The 19,507-nt window shown below is 44.1% G+C and overlaps 1 protein-coding gene across 1 annotated transcript in view; it reads left to right on the top strand.

Moving 5' to 3' along the window:
- Ak7 (adenylate kinase 7) overlaps positions 1-19,294 on the top strand; it is a 60,747-nt gene extending 41,453 nt beyond the window's left edge. Inside the window, exons 13-18 of the mRNA XM_020180988.2 lie at positions 7,070-7,198; positions 8,248-8,316; positions 12,643-12,840; positions 16,684-16,904; positions 18,475-18,633; positions 19,000-19,294. Coding sequence (XP_020036577.2) covers positions 7,070-7,198; positions 8,248-8,316; positions 12,643-12,840; positions 16,684-16,904; positions 18,475-18,633; positions 19,000-19,038 — 815 coding nt within the window. The 3' untranslated portion in view covers positions 19,039-19,294. The remainder of the gene's footprint in view (positions 1-7,069; positions 7,199-8,247; positions 8,317-12,642; positions 12,841-16,683; positions 16,905-18,474; positions 18,634-18,999) is intronic.
- Positions 19,295-19,507: the final 213 nt, after the last annotated feature.

Raw genomic sequence — 19,507 nt, 5'->3', positions numbered from 1 at the left:
GCAGGCGCTCTACCACTTGAGCCCCTCCGCCAGTCCTTTTTTGTGTTGGGTATTTTCAGGATAGAGCCTCACAAACTACTTGCCCTGGCCGGCTTCGAACCAAGATCCTCCTGATCTCTACCTCCTGAGTAGCTAAGGTTACAGGCGTGAACTCTATCCATATGTCTTTAAGCAGAACATTAAATTTATGTCTAAGAGTATGTACTGCACAGAAGCCTATCAACAGTAACGAGTGATTTTAAAAAGCTGGATAGCATGGGCCAATAATTCAAGCAGGAAGAAATATAGAGAAATGTAAATAAAATGTTCTTGCTTGCTTGGTAGTTAATAGTAGCCAGTTTGTTGAACACGTTGATCACAATAAAGTGTCACTTTATTTTTGTGCTCCTGGGGATTGAACCAAGGCCTCCCATGAGCCAGGCAAGTGCTCTACACCCCTACCTCATAAGTTGTCACATTCACTCAAACTCTGCACTCATTCTTTGGATGGAATTTCAGGCTGGTCTCATTGCAGCTCTCAGATGTGGAGTGAGAAGTCCCTTTATTTAATCATGCCATTCTAGTCAAATCTTCCCAACCTGGGTTTTGAACTAAGGGATCAGGAAAGCAGAAACTATTTTGTTGTAATACTTACTTAGATGGTTGGATCCTCCATTACACTGGCTGTCTTGTGTGATCTGTAGACCAGGGCATTGGATAAACAATAGTCAGGACTCTTACCCAACACCATCTCTACTCTCCCATCCTCTCATCCACCTTTCTTCACTTTCCTCTCCATACTCCTCATCTCTTGCTGGCTCCCAGGGTTGGGAGCAGGCAGCAGGAGTTGGGGGACAAGGACAGAGGCATCTGTGACCTACTCAGGTAGCAACTTGTTCTCTTCTGTGCTTCCGTGGGCTCTACAGTCTCCACTGAGACACTGCGTGTCCTGGGGTGCAGATCCTGACTGCCCTCCATGGTCACCCTCCCAGCACAGCACACCTCTGCTCCCCCAAGGTAGTCCTTTTCCCAACTACTCATTTCCACCTTGGTTGGGGACCTAGTTTCTGCCCCTAAGCAACCAGATCCCTAGGCCAGAGGCCCAACTCTGGGTGTTTCGATGTGTCAGGTCTGGCCACATGCCCCTAAGAAAGCAAACAGAAGTAACAGCGAAAAGGCAAGGAAAGGACCTTAATCAAAACACCCATTTGGGGGGTGGAGGGGTTGGCACAAACAATGTATACATATGTTAGTAAGGGTAAAAACGATAAAACAAAAGGACAGAAAAAAATTCACCTTCCTAGCAATGAGCAGTCAAAGGGTTTCATCATTATAACTTTGTTTCCAGAGTCAAAACTGCCCTTCCTATTTACCCTTGAAGCTATTTCAATAAAATTTCTTCCTAGCGGGCATTCAAAAAACAAAACAAAACAAAACACCCATTCATGGAGATGGAAAGTAAGCATTTCTGCCCATCTCCAGGTACTGACATGAGTTTTGTTTTTTTTTTTCTTTGTCATAGATAGATATTTATTGTGAATATTTTCTCCCAATTTGTAGTTTGCCTTTTCACTTTCCTAATAGTGCCTTTCACACTTTTGAGGACAGATTTGTCTATTTTTTTTCTTTTTTTTTCCTGTATGTCTTCACTTTTATTTATTTATTTTTTATTCATATGTGCATAAAATGCTTGGGTCATTTCTCCCCCCTGCCCCCACCCCCTCCCTTACCACCCACCCTGCCCCCTTCCTCTCCCCCCCAACCCCCTTGAACCCGGCAGAAACTATTTTGTCCTTATCTCTAATTTTGTTGAAGAGAGAGTATAAGAAATAATAGGAAGGAACATGGGGTTTTGCTAGTTGAGATAAGGATAGCTATACAGGGAGTTGACTCACATTGATTTCCTGTGCATGTGTGTTGCCTTCTAGGTTAATTCTTCTTGATCTAACTTTTTCTCTAGCTCCTGGTGCCCTTCTCCTATTGGCCTTAGTTGCTTTTAAGGTATCTGCTTTAGTTTCTCTGCGTTGAGGGCAACAAATGCTAGCTAATTTTTTAGGTGTCTTACCTATCCTCCCTTGTGTGCTCTCGCTTTTATCATGTGCTCAAAGTCCAATCCCCTTGTTGTGTTTGCCCTTGATCTAATGTCCACATATGAGGGAGAACATATGATTTTTGGTCTTTTGGGCCAGGCTAACCTCACTCAGAATGATGTTCTCCAATTCCATCCATTTACCAGCGAATGAATGATAACATTTCGTTCTTCTTCATGGCTGCATAAAGTTCCATTGTGTATAGATACCACATTTTCTTAATCCATTAGTCAGTGGTGGGGTATCTTGGCTGTTTCCATAACTTGGCTATTGTGAATAGTGCTGCAATAAACATGGGTGTGCAGGTGCCTCTGGAGTAACCTGTCTGACATGAGTTTTGAGCTTTGGGTTTAAATAGAGGAAGAATCGGGGAAGGAGCAAGAGGTGTGCGTAATGAAGTAGTCATGATCGTAGTGTGGTTGGTTGAGCGTTAACTCAGCTATAGTTCTGCTAGGTGGCTCTGAAGAAATCCTTATCCATTTAGGGGACAATCTGGCTGTGAGGGGGTGAGGTCATCTGTGAGGAATCCATGGTGACTGCAGGCTTAAGACAATGACTGGAAGCTTTCAGATGGCTTTCCAGGAGTCTGGGACAGGACATTCCAAACACTGACTGTGAGACACCTCAGTTACTCTCACCTCTGTGCCTTCAGAGATGGGTGATGAGACAGTGAAGTATCATCAGTTTTTAGACATACACTCACTCCTTCAGTGACTAACATGCCTATGTGCAGAGTAAAGCAGGAGTCTGATCTAAAGTAAAGGAAGCAGAGATGCCAGGCTTTTCTCCTGCATTTAGATACCTTGTGAGCCATGTGAGGAGTCAGCACTTTTAGCAAAAGCAGTCTGAGTACTGTCATACTAACTTAATCCTCACTTCCCCAGAAGTCATCAGTATCCCCTGTGTCCACTCAGGGAATGTGCAGCTGCCAGGACTGTTTGACCAGCCTGAGGGGGTTCCCTCTGCTTCCTGAACCTTACTCCTCCAGTTTCTTATGCCTCCTTCCACATTAAGGTCTTCAGTCCCTCCATGTTTTCCATGAAGTCCAGACTACCCCAGTGCCTCTTCTCTTCTTCCTTCAGCTGCTCCAGTCTAGTGGAGAAAATGGTTTGGGGCATAGACACCCAAATGTCCACTTAAAACAGCTGGCTGCCTGAGTCATGGACTGGTCAGGAAGGAAATGGAATTTAGAATCCCAGGAGATTTCCAGAGGAAAAGTTTGGACCACAGAAACCCCAGGTGAATACTTAGAGATTCAGCCTTGCCCCTGTGGCATGTGGGATTCTCCATTCTGGTTTTAAAGAGGCCAAGAGTCCTGGCTCACACCTTGGGAAAGGGGAAAAGCTCAAGAGGAGATATTTCATGGAAAGAACACCCAAGGGAGGGGCAGAGAATGGGAATTATAGAAATGAATGGGTGTGTACTTTGGCTATAGTCTAAGCCCAGAAACAGGGCTCTGGTAGGCATGAACTCTGCTGCCCTCTACAGAAAGGGCAGGAACATCCAGTGTTTGGGCACAGAGGGTGAAGCAGGTATCTACTTACTGAGACTTACAGAAATGGTCTTTCCAAGGACCCAAAGATCTTATCCAAGGACTCAGTGTAAGAGGATTAGGTGAAATACTCCTGAATTCTCTTCATGCCCAGGGAGGTGACCATATAGGACAAAACCTGTGATTGAGACAATGTGGAGCTGAGAGCAGTTCCCAAGCTCAGGAAGAGCCTGTCCTTAGCAGGAAACTCTTCTTCCTCAGGTGCTAGAGAGGTCAGCCTTTGGCAAGAGAGATGTAAAGGGGCTTTGGGAGAGAGGGAGAAAGTGTTTTTTGGAGGAAGGTAAAATGTCAGAACAAGCTTTTCTTCTACCTTAATTATCCCCCAGGTCTCCCCTCCCCTCAAGACACACACACACTTCTATGAGATTGGAATGCTTCATGAAAAGATCATGTCTTCTTCCTCAAGTCATCCAAAAATCCTTCCCAGTCTTATTGATCTGAAACCAGAACATGGACCTTGATTATGTCTGAACAAAATGAGACCTTTGCACCCAGGCATGGAGGACACCAGAGTATGGTTCTCCTTCACATGGTCCCATTTGTTGTCATGTGACTCCAATGATTTCAGCAGCCAAGTTTCACAAGTCCCACAGGAGGCGTCTCTGGGTCCTACTCATAGGTGACTCTGTCGTGTACCACCCTCCCCCACCCCCCACCCTCATCCCGTCAGCCCCTAAGCCAGACAGGGCCTTAGTTATCGACTGGTTGTCTGTTCAGTTTCCTATCATTATTGGACTAGCCTTTCAACTTATCTGTGTTTGAAATTACAAAGGGAAAAAGGTTGCAAATATATGGACTTCATAATATCTGTACTGTGCATGAATTACAGTGAACTCTGGCCTTGTAGCTACTTTAAAACTGTTTCAGTAATTACAAATATTACTGGTACTCAAAAGATAGATTTGAAATTTAAAAAGCAGGGCGACATTTTTAAAGCTCTTCCAGTAGGGGTCCAGCCATTATGGAAACAGAAGCTACACCACCATTAGACCTAGCAATCTCTCTCCTGGGTGTTTAACAAAAGGAGATGATGTCGCCACCTTTGCACGTTCGTGGTCATTTCGGCAATCTGCACAATAGCCAAGTATGGAAATATCCTAAACGTCCTGAAATAAACTCGAGAGGCTTTGCAGGGGACCGCAGCTGGACTTCTGACTGTGCGTCTTTACCTTAAGGAGGAAACCTTTGAAAAATGAAAACCAATTAACTGCTTAACTAAAACCTGTCTCTGAATACTCATGGATCACTTGAGGGTTATTTATTTATTTATTTATTTGGTTGTGTTTTTCTGGTTTTATTTCTTTGTGCCAATACAAACCTTACTGGAAGTAATGTAAAGTCATCTGGAAGAATTTTATTATGCGATATAATACCTTTGATCTTTTTCTGCTTTAGCCATGACACTTAAATTTCTGAACTACATAGTATTTTTTTTACAACTCTTTTGTTGTTGTTGTTAGGCAGTACTGGGGTTTGAACTCAGGGCCTCATGCTTGCTAGACAGGTGCTCTACCCCTTGAGCCACTCTGCCAGCCAGTATTCTCTGAATCCTTTACTGCCTAAAGATCTGTATGACACTGAAAGGTAGAAGAAAGGAGAGGTGTTTTAATTAGATCATTTTATTGTCATGAATAGGGTGATAAAAAGTGCCCCCAAACTATTTATTTTATATCATAGACTCCTTAATAAATGACAAGAGAGTACATATTCTGGTAAGAGTTAGTGAGGTGAATTTCTCAGCCTCAGTAAGTTCCCTTTTCTGCTATGTATACACTAGGCAATGTAAAGATGGGCCCTGTCCCGAATAACTGACAGCTGTTCAAACAGTTAGAGGACCTGAAGAGACTGGGCCTTCGGGTGGAGTCGCATCACACAGTCATTTAGCCATCGGCCAGCTGTAGAACTAACTCCTCCCTCCCAGCCTCTCCCCGAACTTCCAGGAACCCTGTGTTGGGGCCAGAGAGGGAACTGCCCAGTGGACAAAGGTCAGAAACACCACTAGCAGAGATGGTGTGGAGCAGGGCGAGGGCACATTCTCTTCTGCAGCTTTATTTTTAATGCTGTTTGTTTGCTTGTTTGTGGTGCTGGAGATGAGCTTAGGGCCTCACTTATCTAGGCAAGTGCTCTACCATTGAGCTCTACTTCCCCTCCTCCCCACACCCCTACCCTCCCTTTTCTGAAGCTTTAAAGAAATCAATGCCTTTGAATGTCAGGTCAAGTTTAATTGTTTTTGTTGTTTGTTTTTCAGGCAGTCCCTCTACCACTTGAGCCAATCCACCAGCCCAAGTTTAACTGTTATTCAAATCTAGCAAATATTTGTTGACCACCTACTTATTTGGGGGGGGGGCGGGTTGCTAGGGATTAATTACAGGTCCTCATGAATGCTAAGCACACACTCCACTATTGAGCCAAACTCCCACCCTTGAGTACCTATCTTCATAAAGCATGGCTAGCAATATACATAAATACTATCTTACTTAACTTTCACAACAGAAGCACTTATTACTGTGCATTAAGGTTACAGAGGTGTAATATTGTTTCGGGCTGGTGTCAAGGGTCCTTGCCTTCACTAGCCCAAGAACTGGCCAGGGAGGCAGTGAATTGACTCACGAGATGACAAGGTCAGCACACAAGTAGGATTTATTAGAGAGAAAGGAAAGGCTACAGCTGGAGCAGTGCAGCGGAGCCTGGAAACTCCCAGTTGTTTACATAGAGGGGTTTTTATTTGGCTCCTTTTGTTGAGGTGGGGGGTCAGGAGTCAGGAGTGGAGTGGTCTTTTACCACATCTCTGCAGGAACATATACACAATCCTGTGAAAGCCTCCTGCTTATCAGCCTTATGGCATTTTGAGGCATCCCCGGGGGGGGGGCCATGACTTGTGAGGCCGCATGTCCTTTTACAGGACGTAGGGCTCACAGTGCTCTCATGGGGAATGGGGGCACTGGCTCATTTTGTCTTCTGAGCCCCCAGACCCAACAATATCAAAACAGAATTGAGCAAGCCCTATAAGCAAGCAGCTCTCTGCCTGCTCTTCTTACTCCTCATTCAACGTCACCCAGAAGTTGGGATCGCACAACATTCTCAAAGTGCAAACATCAGCATTTGCTTTGACTCTTTCTTATAGGCCGGCTTGTTGGGTTCTCCTACTGTATTATTCACTAGAACTCATGTGTCAGGTTCAAAATACAAAACCACATGGTTTTTACTTTAAGAGCAAAGTAAAGGATTTTTCAGTAACACCTCTGACTACACAACAGTTTTCAAGGTAATTAGAACAAAACCCTTGGGCGGAGGTGGGGGGGCATGGTGCAAGTAGTAGAGTACCTATCAAACAAGCAGGAGACCCTAATTATAAACCCCATATCCCTCCCCCAAAAAACCCAAAACAAAAACCATAACCCTATGTAGAACGTGCTCTACAGTAATACATATTTTTTCTTTTTATCAGGTCGGCTAGAAGATCAATATGTAATCAGATTTCTGAAGGAAAAGTTAAAATCCATGCCTTGTAAGAATCAAGGCTACATTTTGGATGGATTCCCAAAGACCTATGACCAGGCAAAAGACCTGTTCAGTCGTAAGTTTGAGTGTTCTCCACGTTTTGGGTTTATAGTCAGGTAAGTTGCAACCTTATCATTCAAAGAAAGTCATTCCATTAAATCAACAAACAATTGGAGAGACTTATTTTTGACTCTTGGCTTACCTTTTATTAGGTGCATAGCCTTTACACCTCTGTTTTATTTTACTGGAGCATAAATGTTGAACATGAAATATACCCTCTTTTTTTTTTTTTTTTTTGCAGCACTGGGGTTTGAACTCAGTTCCTCACACTTGTTTGGCAGGTGCTCTACCACCTGAGCCACTCTGTTAATCATTTTTTTGTGTTGGGTATTTTAGAGATAGGGTCTCATAAACTATTTGCTCAGGCTGGCTTTGAACCATGGTCCTCCTGATTTCTGCCTCCCACATAGCTGGGATTATAGTCATGAGCCACCTGTGGCTACCAAAATATACCCTCTTAACAAATATTTAAGTGTACAATACACTATGACTGACTCAATATACTCTGTTGTTCTAGAGCTTACTCATCTCACTGGACTCATTGACTAGCAATTCTCCTTCCCCCTACTGGCGGTCCCTTCTCACTCTGTCATTCTATGAATTTGAGGTACCTTGCACTAGTGGACTCATGCATACTTGTTCTTCTGTGACTGACTTATTATTGTACTTAACATAATGTCCTCATGTTGTCATATATGGCAGCCTTTTCTTCATTTTTAAAGCTGCATAGTATTCCATTGCATGTATGTGCCAAATTTTCTCAATCTATTCACCTATTGATAGACATTTAGGTTGTCAGACTGTTTCTAAAACACACATTCTGTGTATGGCTAGTTTCCATTAGTTACTGCTAGGTTAAAATATGGTATTTGAAGTCAGGTGTGGTGGCACACGCCTGCAGTTCCAGCACTATGGAGGCAGAAGCGGGAGGATCTTGAGTTTAAGGCCAGCCTAGGGTATATAGTGAGACCCTGTCTCAAAACAAAACAAAACAAAATTGAATTTTTGCTGTCATTTCCAGTAATAAGTCAATAAACACAACTACTTATATTGTTATTTTATTAGAGGAAGATGAGGAGGAGGAAGAAGAAATCAGAGGCAAAATGTTTCCCATTGATAAATTAATTGTACCTGGTAAGTTTAATTGTAACCTACAGGATAATTTTTTTTTTTTTTTTTTGCCAGCACTGGGGTTTGAACTAAGGGCCCCACACTTGCTAGGCAGGTGCTCTTGCTGCTTGAGCCACTCCACCAGCCCTCCAAGATCAAATTTATAGGAATACTATTCAACATCTCTCTCGTACCAATACAGTCTTTCTGAGTTTGATAAACTAGATCTATAATAAGGCAAAAAAAATCAGAAGACATGCTCAAGTACAACTCAGAAATTAGAGAATACATGGAGGGGATGGGTGAATGTCAGCAATATTGAAGTTTGCAAGTGGATTGAAATCCCTTGGATAACACTCATTTCTGCAGCTCTCTCCTGCACTTTGTCCAGAGCCTGGTTTCTGGGTCATCTGGGGAGACAGTGAAGGCCTGGATTATGGCAGCTCCTTCCCTGCTCTGGGCTTGGCACTAGTGGTGCTGTGATCTTTTCCAGAAGACACTCAGCTCCTAAATGAGAAGAGCAGGGGAGGCCCTTTTTGTTTCACTGTTAGCATCACAGCAGTTTGAACGTGGCACGCATTTACCCAGAGGTTTCACAGTGTACTACTGAAAGTGAAGCATAAAGACCTTGGCCTATGCAGTCGGACACACTGAGCACAGGGCGAGCGTTGCTGTGACCTTCCTGTTAACTTTTAAAAGTTTTGTTGCTGTTTTTCAGTCAATTTGTATTCGGCATAAGCATAGGGAATGATTTTGGGTCATGTGATCAACACAAGAACGGAATGGTTGTTTCCAGCCATCTAGGTCAAGGGTGTAACTAAAAGGGCCTGATCACTGGCATCAAGTCCCTCGAGGCCACAGGTCATGGCTGTAATTATCTCTGTCTTGGTCCAGGCACAACTGGCAGAGAAGACTCTGGAAGCACTGAGACCCCCAGATAGCAATCATCCTCAGAGATGGATGGTTTTTTACCTGTGGGCTCAGAAAGCAGTGGCAGAAGCATGAAGTGCCAAATGGTTGGTTGTTTCACACATCCTATTAATTTAGGTGTATTCCTCATGAAAACTTGAAAAGTTGATTCTCATCCATAACCAGGGGTGTCTAGTTCTTGAGAGTTTATTGCTTCTGGGCAGCAATCACTTACCACAAATTCATGGTAAATTGTAATGCTTTTGCTGAGACAATGAATAAAATTCAGCTCAAAGTGCAACAGGCACCAAGAGAGATATAAGCTCAGTGAACCTTCCCATGATCCTACAAGGCAAGAACTACACCCAAGTTACCAGATTCAGGAGTGAAAGCCCAGAGATGTATCCAAGCACCCTCCACTGGGGAGTGGAAGGGCTTTCATTCAAACTCAGGGCTTCTCACTCTACTTTATCCAGAAAACAGAGTTAATGAAACCACCCATAAGATAAGGAAATGGGAACACAGAAGTAAAGCAACAAGTGATTCTGAATCATGCTCTACTGTGCTGAACACTCTTTGTTGGACAAAGTCCAAACACGGCTAAGATGTAATCTGCTTGGAAGGTTTACTCTGTTCTAGTAAATTGTCTTCTTTCCAGAAATGGTCTTTATTTTCTATCTTCCTAAAAGAAATCAGAGCATTGTCTCACATGGTCTTGTAGGATTTTCATCTCTGGAGGTGGCTGAGTGATGACACAGGGAGGTCCATGTCACTGGAAAAAGACTTTACTCCTCACACTTCCTCAGAGAAGGGGCTCTCCACACCACACAGGACTCCATGAGGAGTCCCTCATGTGGTCAGGAGGCAGAGGCAGGAGCGAGGGCAAAGCCTAGGCCAGAGCTTTGACAGGGTTTTCCCTGGGAAAGTGAGGCAGGCCAGGGTAAAAGCTTGAGATTGTCTATGAAGGGCATCTCTAGCTGCCTGGTACCTAGCCCTGGGGTCATTTAAAGCAGGGAAAACATTGGCTTGGTGTGGAAGAGTGAGCTAAAGGGGGTGATGGCCTGCGGAAGAGGTGTGCTCCCAAGTAACTTGCTTTCTGTCTTTTAGGAATTAGTTAGACCTGGGAGGAGCAGTCTCTCCCCACGCCTGTGAGATGCCCACGATGTCAAAGCATCATGAGATGCAGGAAAAAATGGTTAATACAAGCCCAGGTCCTTGTATTAACCTATGGTGATTCAGCTCTGGCTGTGTTACCTCTCACACCTGACCCATCCTTGTGTTTTTCCATCGGCATCAATTTGATTCCTAGATCTAGCTGAAGGAGACAAACTGTTTTTTTCTTTTGGCGGCACTGGGGTTTGAACTCAGAGGCAGGTATGTTACCACTTGAGCCACTCCACCAGCCCTTTTTTTGTGATGGGTTTGTTTGAGAACTATTTGCCCTGGGGCTGGCTTTGAACCACAATCATCCTGATCTCTGCCTCCTGAGTAGCTAGGACTACAGGTATGAGTTTCTGGTGCCCAGCTAAGAGATAAACTTAAAGTTACATATAACTGATAAATATGGAAAATGTCATTAAAACCTAGATTTTCACATGACTCCAAAAACAGTGACCTCTTTGTCATGTTATACCAAAGATTTGTGATTTCCGATCCACAGATGCCCAGCGTAAGACAGTCGGCATTCTGAATCCTTTTATCACCATACTGCCAGATCCTAAAGTTCTTTATGAATCATAAAGAGAAAGGACTTTTAAAAATGATCTGCAGGGAATTATATTTTATCACATTAAAGTTCTTTGAAGATTGGAAGGCCACATATGCTACTCACTACTTACCATATTTGATTAACTAGAATCCTCCCAATCACTGAGAAAAAGCTATAATATTATACATGTGAAGAAAACGCCGCACACCATACACAAAGGAGGCTCACGAGAGTTATCTCATGTCCAAAAGTTTAATAAGCAGGGTGGCTGGCCGAGAGAAAATGGCACAGCAGCTTCTCAGCCGGTCTGGTCTTAAGTAGCATTTGGGAGAAAGCAAGGGCTAGGGGACGGTCTTTGATCTGCAAAGGAAGAGACCAGCTGCAGGAGCAAGCTGCAAAGGAGGCAAAGGAGGAGGCGGGAGATAAGGAACAGTGAGCCTTGACCAGCAGAGGATGAGACCGGCTGCTGAAGCAATGTGGAGGGGCGGGCAAGGAAGAGGAGGTGGGAGATAAGGAATGGTGGGTTTTGTTTGTAAGGAGTGAAACCAGCTGCAGTTTAGGCTGCAGAAGAGACGGTTCCCATCAATACATACTTTGAAATTCTTAGATTACTAACAGAATTAATCAGTTTTCAAGTAGATGTCTAACATCATGGACCTTAACGAGGTTCCCTTTCCAGGGAATTTATTGGCCTAATTTTGATTTAAGTTCTACACTAGAATTTGGGTAGCTATGCATGAAAATCCAATGGTCAAAGATGAGCAAGCCAGATCAGAGCAGGGGTATTATCAGATTATCAATAGTTTACAGGATTTCCTCCCACAGGCTCAGTGCTCAACCTTTGTTTTCACCATGAGCATTGTGGTCACACATGTTCCACATACCCTGTGGGCACACCCTTCTCTAGATCTGGTACACTTAACTTTCTCATCCACTCAAGAAAGCTCATTAGACTGCAAGATGAGAAAGGTAGTGCTGCTGGTGAACCAACAAAATTTAGAAGAAAAAAACATCACATCACTCCCAAGCTTTGCTGGGCTCTTAGAGATAGCAGGTTATTTGGATGCACTGGGCACCCGTGTATGCTGTTGCTGTTATTGAGAGCATCCGAGAATAGCAGCTCTCTTAGCAAAGCTTATTTCACTAACTTGCACTTTAATCCTTCACTCACTCAACACGTATTCATTCAGTGAACTTGTACTAGAAGCTAGAGAAGCAGCTGCTCTCTTAGTTTAAAAGAAAATCACAGGTGGGCACAGTTAATCTGTGAAATGTTTCTAAGTGCATGCTATATTGAGCATAGATGTTTCTTAGCCAAGGAAAAGAGCTGGAGCCATAGAAATTAAAGTCCTAAGTGGGGATTCTCCATTGTTCTTATTAATTTGCCAAACCACCCATCGAAGCATTTTGCTCAAAGCCTGTGGTATTTGTGCTGGAAAGGAGGCAAAGTGAGAAATGACTAGGAAGCTGATGTCACAGGGTTATTAGAGAGTTCCAATTTTCACTGTCTGATGCTTTTATTAAAAGGAAGAGAGGGAAAATAATAGATTGTACAAGATACTGATTGGTTGGGCCTAGTAGGGTAGGTAGTCTCTGAAACGTGTGACTTGTATGTATTTATCCTCCGTGAGTCTGCAACAGCATGAGGTCTGACTGGTACCCAGACCCAGGCGCACTGGGTCACCAGCACCCTGCTGCACTGGCCCAGCTCCAGAGCTTTTTCTCCTCCCCAGAATTTGTTTGCAGCCTGGACGCCTCGGATGAGTTTCTGAAGGATCGGGTGATGAACCTCCCTGAGAGCGTGGTGGCAGGGACCCACTACAGCCAGGACCGGTTCCTCCAGGCACTGAGTAACTACCGGGACCTCAATACCGAAGATGAGACAGTCTTCAACTATTTTGATGAAATTGAAGTCCACCCAATGCACATTGGTATGAAATGATCTCCAGTGCTCCCAGCAGATCTGACTAGCGTTCGTGAGGCTGAAGGAGGATGGGGAGGACATGGAACAACTATATGACCGATGGTTCTGGAAGCCACAGATGCACTGGGCACTCTTCCTGGGGAGCCATTTTACTAGGGGATATAATGGTGGGAGGGTGTTCTTATAAGGATAGAGTAGGAATGTCAAATTGGCCTATTTCTGCAAAGCCACTTCAGAGAAATTGTGTTTGCTGCTGGCTGTTTTGACCCAGGTTTCCTGGGCCACTGTACTGTCCTTATTGCAGTGCTGGGCACTGGTGCTCTTCACACTCCCTCCTGGCCTTCCCTCCCCGCCAGCTCACCCCTTAGCCAACAGAAATGCAAATTACATTTTCCCTTGTTTCCTGTAAATCCTCAGTTCAGCACCCAGCAAGCACTCGGGAAGTGTGATGACGTCAGCCTCCTGCCCTGGCTCCAGGTGTCAGTGTCCCTAACTGTTAGAAACAGTTCACCTTGACCTGGTGAACCCCTGCACTCCCTCCTGGCTTTCTGAATTTTGATGCTTCTTCCTCCTCTGGTTTGGGGAGAAACTATCTTCCCCTTGCCTGGTGCAATGCTTACTGGTTAGCCAGATGAGGCAGTATTGGGAGGCTTAGAGCTAAGAGGTAGAAGAGACGGAAGGCAGGAGAGCCCATTCTAGTTCTGACTCGGCTTCAGTTTTCTCATCTGTGAAACAGGAAAACAATCAGACTTGTAAGACTTTTGTTACAAATGGTAATTAAGAAAAAGAAAGTGGTTGGCATATTGAAGGAGTTTGTTATTACTACCAATACTAAAGCACAAGATGATGTACAATTGAGAAATAGAGAGCTGGGCAGGGTGGTACATGCCTGTAATCCCAGCTGCTTGAGAGGCAGAAGCAGGAATCTAACAAGTTTGAGGCCAGCCCGGGTAACTTAGCAAGACCTTGTCTCAAAAGGGCTGGAGAAGTAGTTCAATGGTAGAGCACTTGCCTAGGTCAGCCTGGGCTTCATAGTGATACCCTGTTTCAAAAAAAGAGAAGCCAGACGCTGGTGGCTCATACCTATAATCCTAGCTACTTGGGAGGCTGAGATCAGGGGGATGGAAGTTCGAGAGCAGTCCTGGCAAATAGTTTGTGAGATCCTATCTCCAAAATAACCAGAGCAAAATGAACGATAGAGCACATTTTGCACATTGGCAGTGATTGGATCTTTTCCTCTGCATAATGGACATGTTTTATATGTAAAAGCTAAAAATTCTGTACTTAGTAATATGGAAATTTGTTTACACTATTTAATTAGAGAACTAGGAAAAAACGGTAAATTTCAGAGAAATAGTCATTGTCACCTTTTCATTAAAATCCAAAAAGTTATTTATAGAAAGATCAGGAAAGTCTGAGAAAGAAACCTTGAGACAAACAGAAATGAGCAGGAATAAATGGGTGACCACTGTGTCCCTGTCTCACTCTACACCGTGACATTTGGCCTCATCTCCACACTGACAACCAGGCAGATAAAGTAAAAGTGAGGGGAGAAATGTCCTAAGGATGGAAGTCGGGTAGGTGTCCCCAGGTCAGGAATGTGGCACGGCCTCAGAAGGGTCCAGATGGGACCCTGGACAGATGCTGGGAACCACATTCTCTGCATCTCTGGACGCCACTTTCTCTCAGTGGCTTTTCAATCTTTTCTTCTTCTGGAACAGTGATCTTTTCAGATCAGTGTACTCTTCCTGCTCTCTGGCCCACACAGTGGTGGGTCAAGGCCATCCAACAGTCCTGGAGTTGTCCTGTTGCACTAGGAGTCAAGTTCAGGACTGGACTTGACTCTCTCTGTTCCAATTCCACATTCCTAAAAGGGCCACTCTGCTGGTCAAGGTTTGGTCGGTACCCACCCGGGCTCCAGCATTAGGATGGATATCGACTGGGGAGAATTGTCCCCCATGGGCTCATCCTCCAGAAATAGAGCATTTTCTCTCTCTCTCTCTCTCTCTCTCTCTCTCTCTCTTGCAATACTGGGGCTTGAACTCAGGGCCTACATCTTGAGCCAGCCCTTTTTTGTGATAGGGTCTTTGAACTATTTTCCCAGGCTGGCTTCAAACCATTATCCTCCTGATCTCTGCCTCCTGAGTAGCTAGGATTACAGGTGTGAGCCACCAGCACCCAGCTTACTTTTAAAACCATTTTAGGTCACTTGGTGACATCAAGACTGTAATTAATCAAAGGAATCAGGAAGAAATGCATTTAAATTCCATGGATCAGGCAATGAGGAAGTGGCAGATGTGACTTTATTTTTTTGCTTTTTTAATGGCTTACTTCTGCTCACTAATAAGGCACTGACTCTGCCTTTCCCCACTTCCCATGCTAGATTCTCCTGGTGTCTCCAGTCTACACTAAGGTCACACAAGCAGTGGCTGTGGACAGGAGTGGGCAAGCAGTTACCAGAAATAGGTCTGTAAGGTATAGAAATAAAATTTTTCTAAGGCTGGGGGCATGGTTCAAGTGATAGTGGCTACTTAGCAAGTCTGAGCCCTCACTTCAAACCCCACCGCCACCAAAGGAAAAGATTGTTTTTCCAGTACTGGGATTTGAACTCTGGCCTCACACTTGCTAAGAAAGCACTCTACCATTTGAGACGTGTCCCCAGTCCTAAAAAAGGGAAGGGAAAGGGAGAGAGAGAGAGAAGGAGGAAGAGGGAGAAGGGGAGAGAAAAGGAAAAAGAAAAGAAAATCCGGGCATGGTGCCTGATACCTGTGAGAGGTTGAGGCAGGAAGATTGGGGGTTCAAGGCTAGCTTGGGCTACATAGTCTCAAAAAACAAAAACAAAAAAAGCATGAAGAAAAAGGTCTGGAAGGGATCATACCAAAATGATGTGCTCACTGTACTCCATTCTCTGCAGACCCCTTCCAAGAAAACCCAAGAGAGTGGTATGAAATCCATTACTTCAGTGACCTTGGGGAGCTCTGTGTTTTTCAACAAGCCTTTCGACTCCTCCTCCCATACCCCTTTATGTATTATAAATTGCAAATGTATTCCAGTATCATTAACTTCCAGAAACAGCAATTAGGAGCCTCAAAGTCAACACGTGCAGGACCTCTTTTTGTGGAGACCTCTGGAGGGTCTGTCCCAGCCTTTGCTTGAATACTTCCAGGGAGAGAAGCCTTGTTACTTTTGCCATGTTTCTCAGCTTTACCTGAGAAAATGACCTTACCAGGGAGGTTTCAGAGTGCTTGCCGAGCATGCGTGAGGCTCTCAGTTTGCAAACCCAGTACTACAAGTGAATAGAGAATAAAATAAAACTAAAATTGCCAGGTCACAGTTTTAGAGGCTCTACCCCATGGCTAGTTGACCCTGTTGTTTTGGGCCTGTGGTGAGGCAGCAGATCTTGATGGGTGCTCATGCCAGATCAAAGCCACTGACTTGTGCCAGGAGTAAAAGAGAACAGGAAAAATCTGGAATCCCACAATCTGCTATGAGGCACACTGCAGTGACCTCAGGCCCTCCTGCTAGGTGGTGGCTCCACCACCTTCCAGTGTACTACCCTAGGGACTAAGTGTTGAACGCATGGGCCTTTGGAGGACATTCAAGAACCAAACTATAGCATGGTCCGCCATTTCTGCATCCATTCACTCAGATCAACAGTGATTATTAGACCGAATGCCCCCAAGCCCAAACCCTCCTATCCATGACTCTCTGCCCATGAGAAGAGGAGACTTGAGTGTGGGAATTTACAAAATGTACTGTCACAAATTTATAGTAATCAAGCATTTTCCTAATTGCAGGCAGGCCTAGAATATAAGCATGTGTTGATCTCTTCTCTCCTGGATATTTAAAGATGTAGGAAAACTTGAAGGCGCTCAGAACAGACTTGTGATCAAACAGCTCATCAAAGAGATTGGTGAGCCTCGAAACTATGGACTCACAGATGAAGAGAAGGCAGAAGAGGAGAAGAGGTTAGTGGAGGAACGCATGGCCAAGGAGGCTGCTGAAGAAGCAAAACGCCTGCACGAGGAGGCCATGGAGACGGCAGAGAAGATAGCCCGCTGGGAAGAGTGGGTGAGTGGGTGAGCGTATGCAGGGGAAGAAATGGAGGCTGACGAAGCTACAGAGGGCAGATCCACTTCCCATCTGCTGTGGAGACACATCATCGGAAGAACCCCCAAACAAGTTTTTGTTGTGCTTTCTTTGGTTCCTTTTTGCCATGTGTACCAGTTTTAAAAAGACATCCATGGTCTTTTTAGTATTAATAACAAAAGTACCCATTGTCAGTGGTGTTAATAATAATCATCTTGGGCTGGTGGAGTGGATTAAGTGATAAAGCACACTAGCAAGCCTGAGGCCTTGAGTTCAAACCCCAGTGCCACAAACTAATAATAATAATAATATACATCTCTGTAAATGTAAAATAGTAATTTTCATCTCTGTAAACGTGTAGCATTTTACTGCATGATGATCTCATGATTTGATTCGATTTTCCTTCATTTGTCCATCTACCCTGGTTGGTCAGGCTCATCCTCCCTTCCTCATTCCCCAAATCTCTAAGTCTAATAAGTGATTCTACCCCCAAAGTTAGCCCCCAAATCCGTTACAGCTCTACACTTCTGACCAAGGTCAGTGTCTTGCCAGAATTACATAGTGCCCTCTGGCTGGGCTCCCAGATCTACCCTGTCCATCTTGGACCTGTTGCAATGCTTCTGCCAGGTGACCCTTCTAAAATGCAGATCAGCCACAGCCCTACTAGTTAAGCCTCTTCTCCAGCTGCCAGCACTGTTAGGGAAACACTCACACTGCTTGTGAGGTCCTTTATGACCTGGCTATGTGTATTATTTCCCAGTTTTAAACTGCGTGACATTACACTTCTCATACCACCTGCATGACTAACTTCCTTATTTGCCACACGTCTTTACAAGAAGTCATCTTTCCACTGAGACTTTTTCTGATTCAGCTCCTAACATCTCCTTTGAAACTGTGAAACTTTTCCTCTTTACACTTATTCTACCTAACGTATTGTTTATTTTATGTATTTATCTTGCTTCTTGCCTTTTCCTGGGCAGAATTTAAGTTGCATGTTGTTATTCACTACTGTGTATTCAGTGACTACAACAGTGCCTGACCTGTAATGGGCACTCGGTGAAGGAAAGATGTCCTTATGCACACACCTGTGGTAACCGATTAACCTTAGAAGAAATCCCTAATATTTTCTACGTTAGACTTGGCATGGTTTAAGCCTGATACATATTTCTAAACTACCCTGTGGCAAGGGTGAAGCAGTTCACACATCATGTTTCCCCATACTTTCTCCAACCCCGCTTTCTCAATTTTGCTCACACACGTTGAGCTGATAAACAAAAAAAACCCATTGTCGTCATACTCATTTCTCTCATCACTCATTAGACCTTTTCTATGGGAGGGGAGGGAAGGGGAGAGGAGGGAAGGAAAGGAAAAATTCCAGTTCATGATCTTCTGAGTGACTAGGTCAATTGGAAATGCCACCTTTACGGTAAGGTGCTGACCGTCTTAGAAGTACCACGTTCTGGTGCGCTCTGCGGCGAGTTGGGTGACACTGTTCCGTGCGTCCTCCCCTTGCTGACCACACACACTCCCCTCGCCCACCTTCCACCGACAGAACAAGCGGCTGGACGAAGTGAAGCGGGAGGAGAGGGACTTGCTGGAGGCGCAGTCCGTGCCCTTGAGGAACTACTTAATGACCTACGTCATGCCCACGCTCATGCAGGGCCTCAATGAGTGCTGTAAGGTTCGGCCCAACGATCCCGTGGATTTCCTGGTAAGATTTGATTGTTCAGTATCATTTTAAGATAAAATATGCCTGCAACTTAACAGAAAGCCAGTTGAGGTAGAGAAAATGTATGTCTAGTTATTTAGGAAATAGTTTCTAATACATTTACAGTAACGTTTTTCCTCTCTCTCTTTCTCTCTCATGTATTCTTACATAAGATTTTTGTTATTCATTTGGAAGCAAGGAATTTATGTGCCTTTATTTTTCAAATTACCGCTGACGGAGTGGCTCAAGTCCTAGAGTGCCAGTCTAGCGGTCAGAAGGTCCAGACTTCAAATTATAGTAAAAGTACAAACATACGACTAAAAATGAGTGCCTTGTAAATTGTTGACCTTTTTCTGTTTTTAATTGTAGGCAGAGTATCTCTTCAAGAACAATCCTGAAACACAGTAAACTTCACAGATCACGTGACTTCAGAGAACTAGAGATCCACTTCACATTATAATTTGAAGTTGCTTTCAAAAATGCTTTTCCAGGTTTTGCATTTTTTTCCCTATAAACAAATATTCTGTTAAGTAGAATCATTATTAAAAACTATATTACAATGACTGACTGCTTCATTAAAACTTTACTTGAAAAGCATGGTGACAAGGCATATGTGCACTGCCCATGGGACAGTGGCTCTGCGTAATCATGGTTATAGCAATTTAACTTGAAGCATGAAGAAAATCAGACTCTACATTAGTCTATCATGTAGGCTAATGATTTTACAGAATGTTACAGCCCCAAGAGCAATGGTGTTAAAAATGGAAATAAATTAGAATGGCTTACGTCTGTCTGAGTCAGACATGATTGGTTTCCGTAAGGCTGCTTTTGTGTGCAGGGCTGGATTCCAGCCATCAAGTCAGAAAACTGGAAACCA

This window comes from Castor canadensis, chromosome 3 (genome assembly GCF_047511655.1).
Source record: "Castor canadensis chromosome 3, mCasCan1.hap1v2, whole genome shotgun sequence".
In the NCBI taxonomy this organism is placed as follows: Eukaryota; Metazoa; Chordata; class Mammalia; order Rodentia; family Castoridae; genus Castor; species Castor canadensis.
The sequence above is the reverse complement of the archived record's forward strand: the minus strand, read 5'-3'. Positions and strand labels throughout refer to the sequence as shown.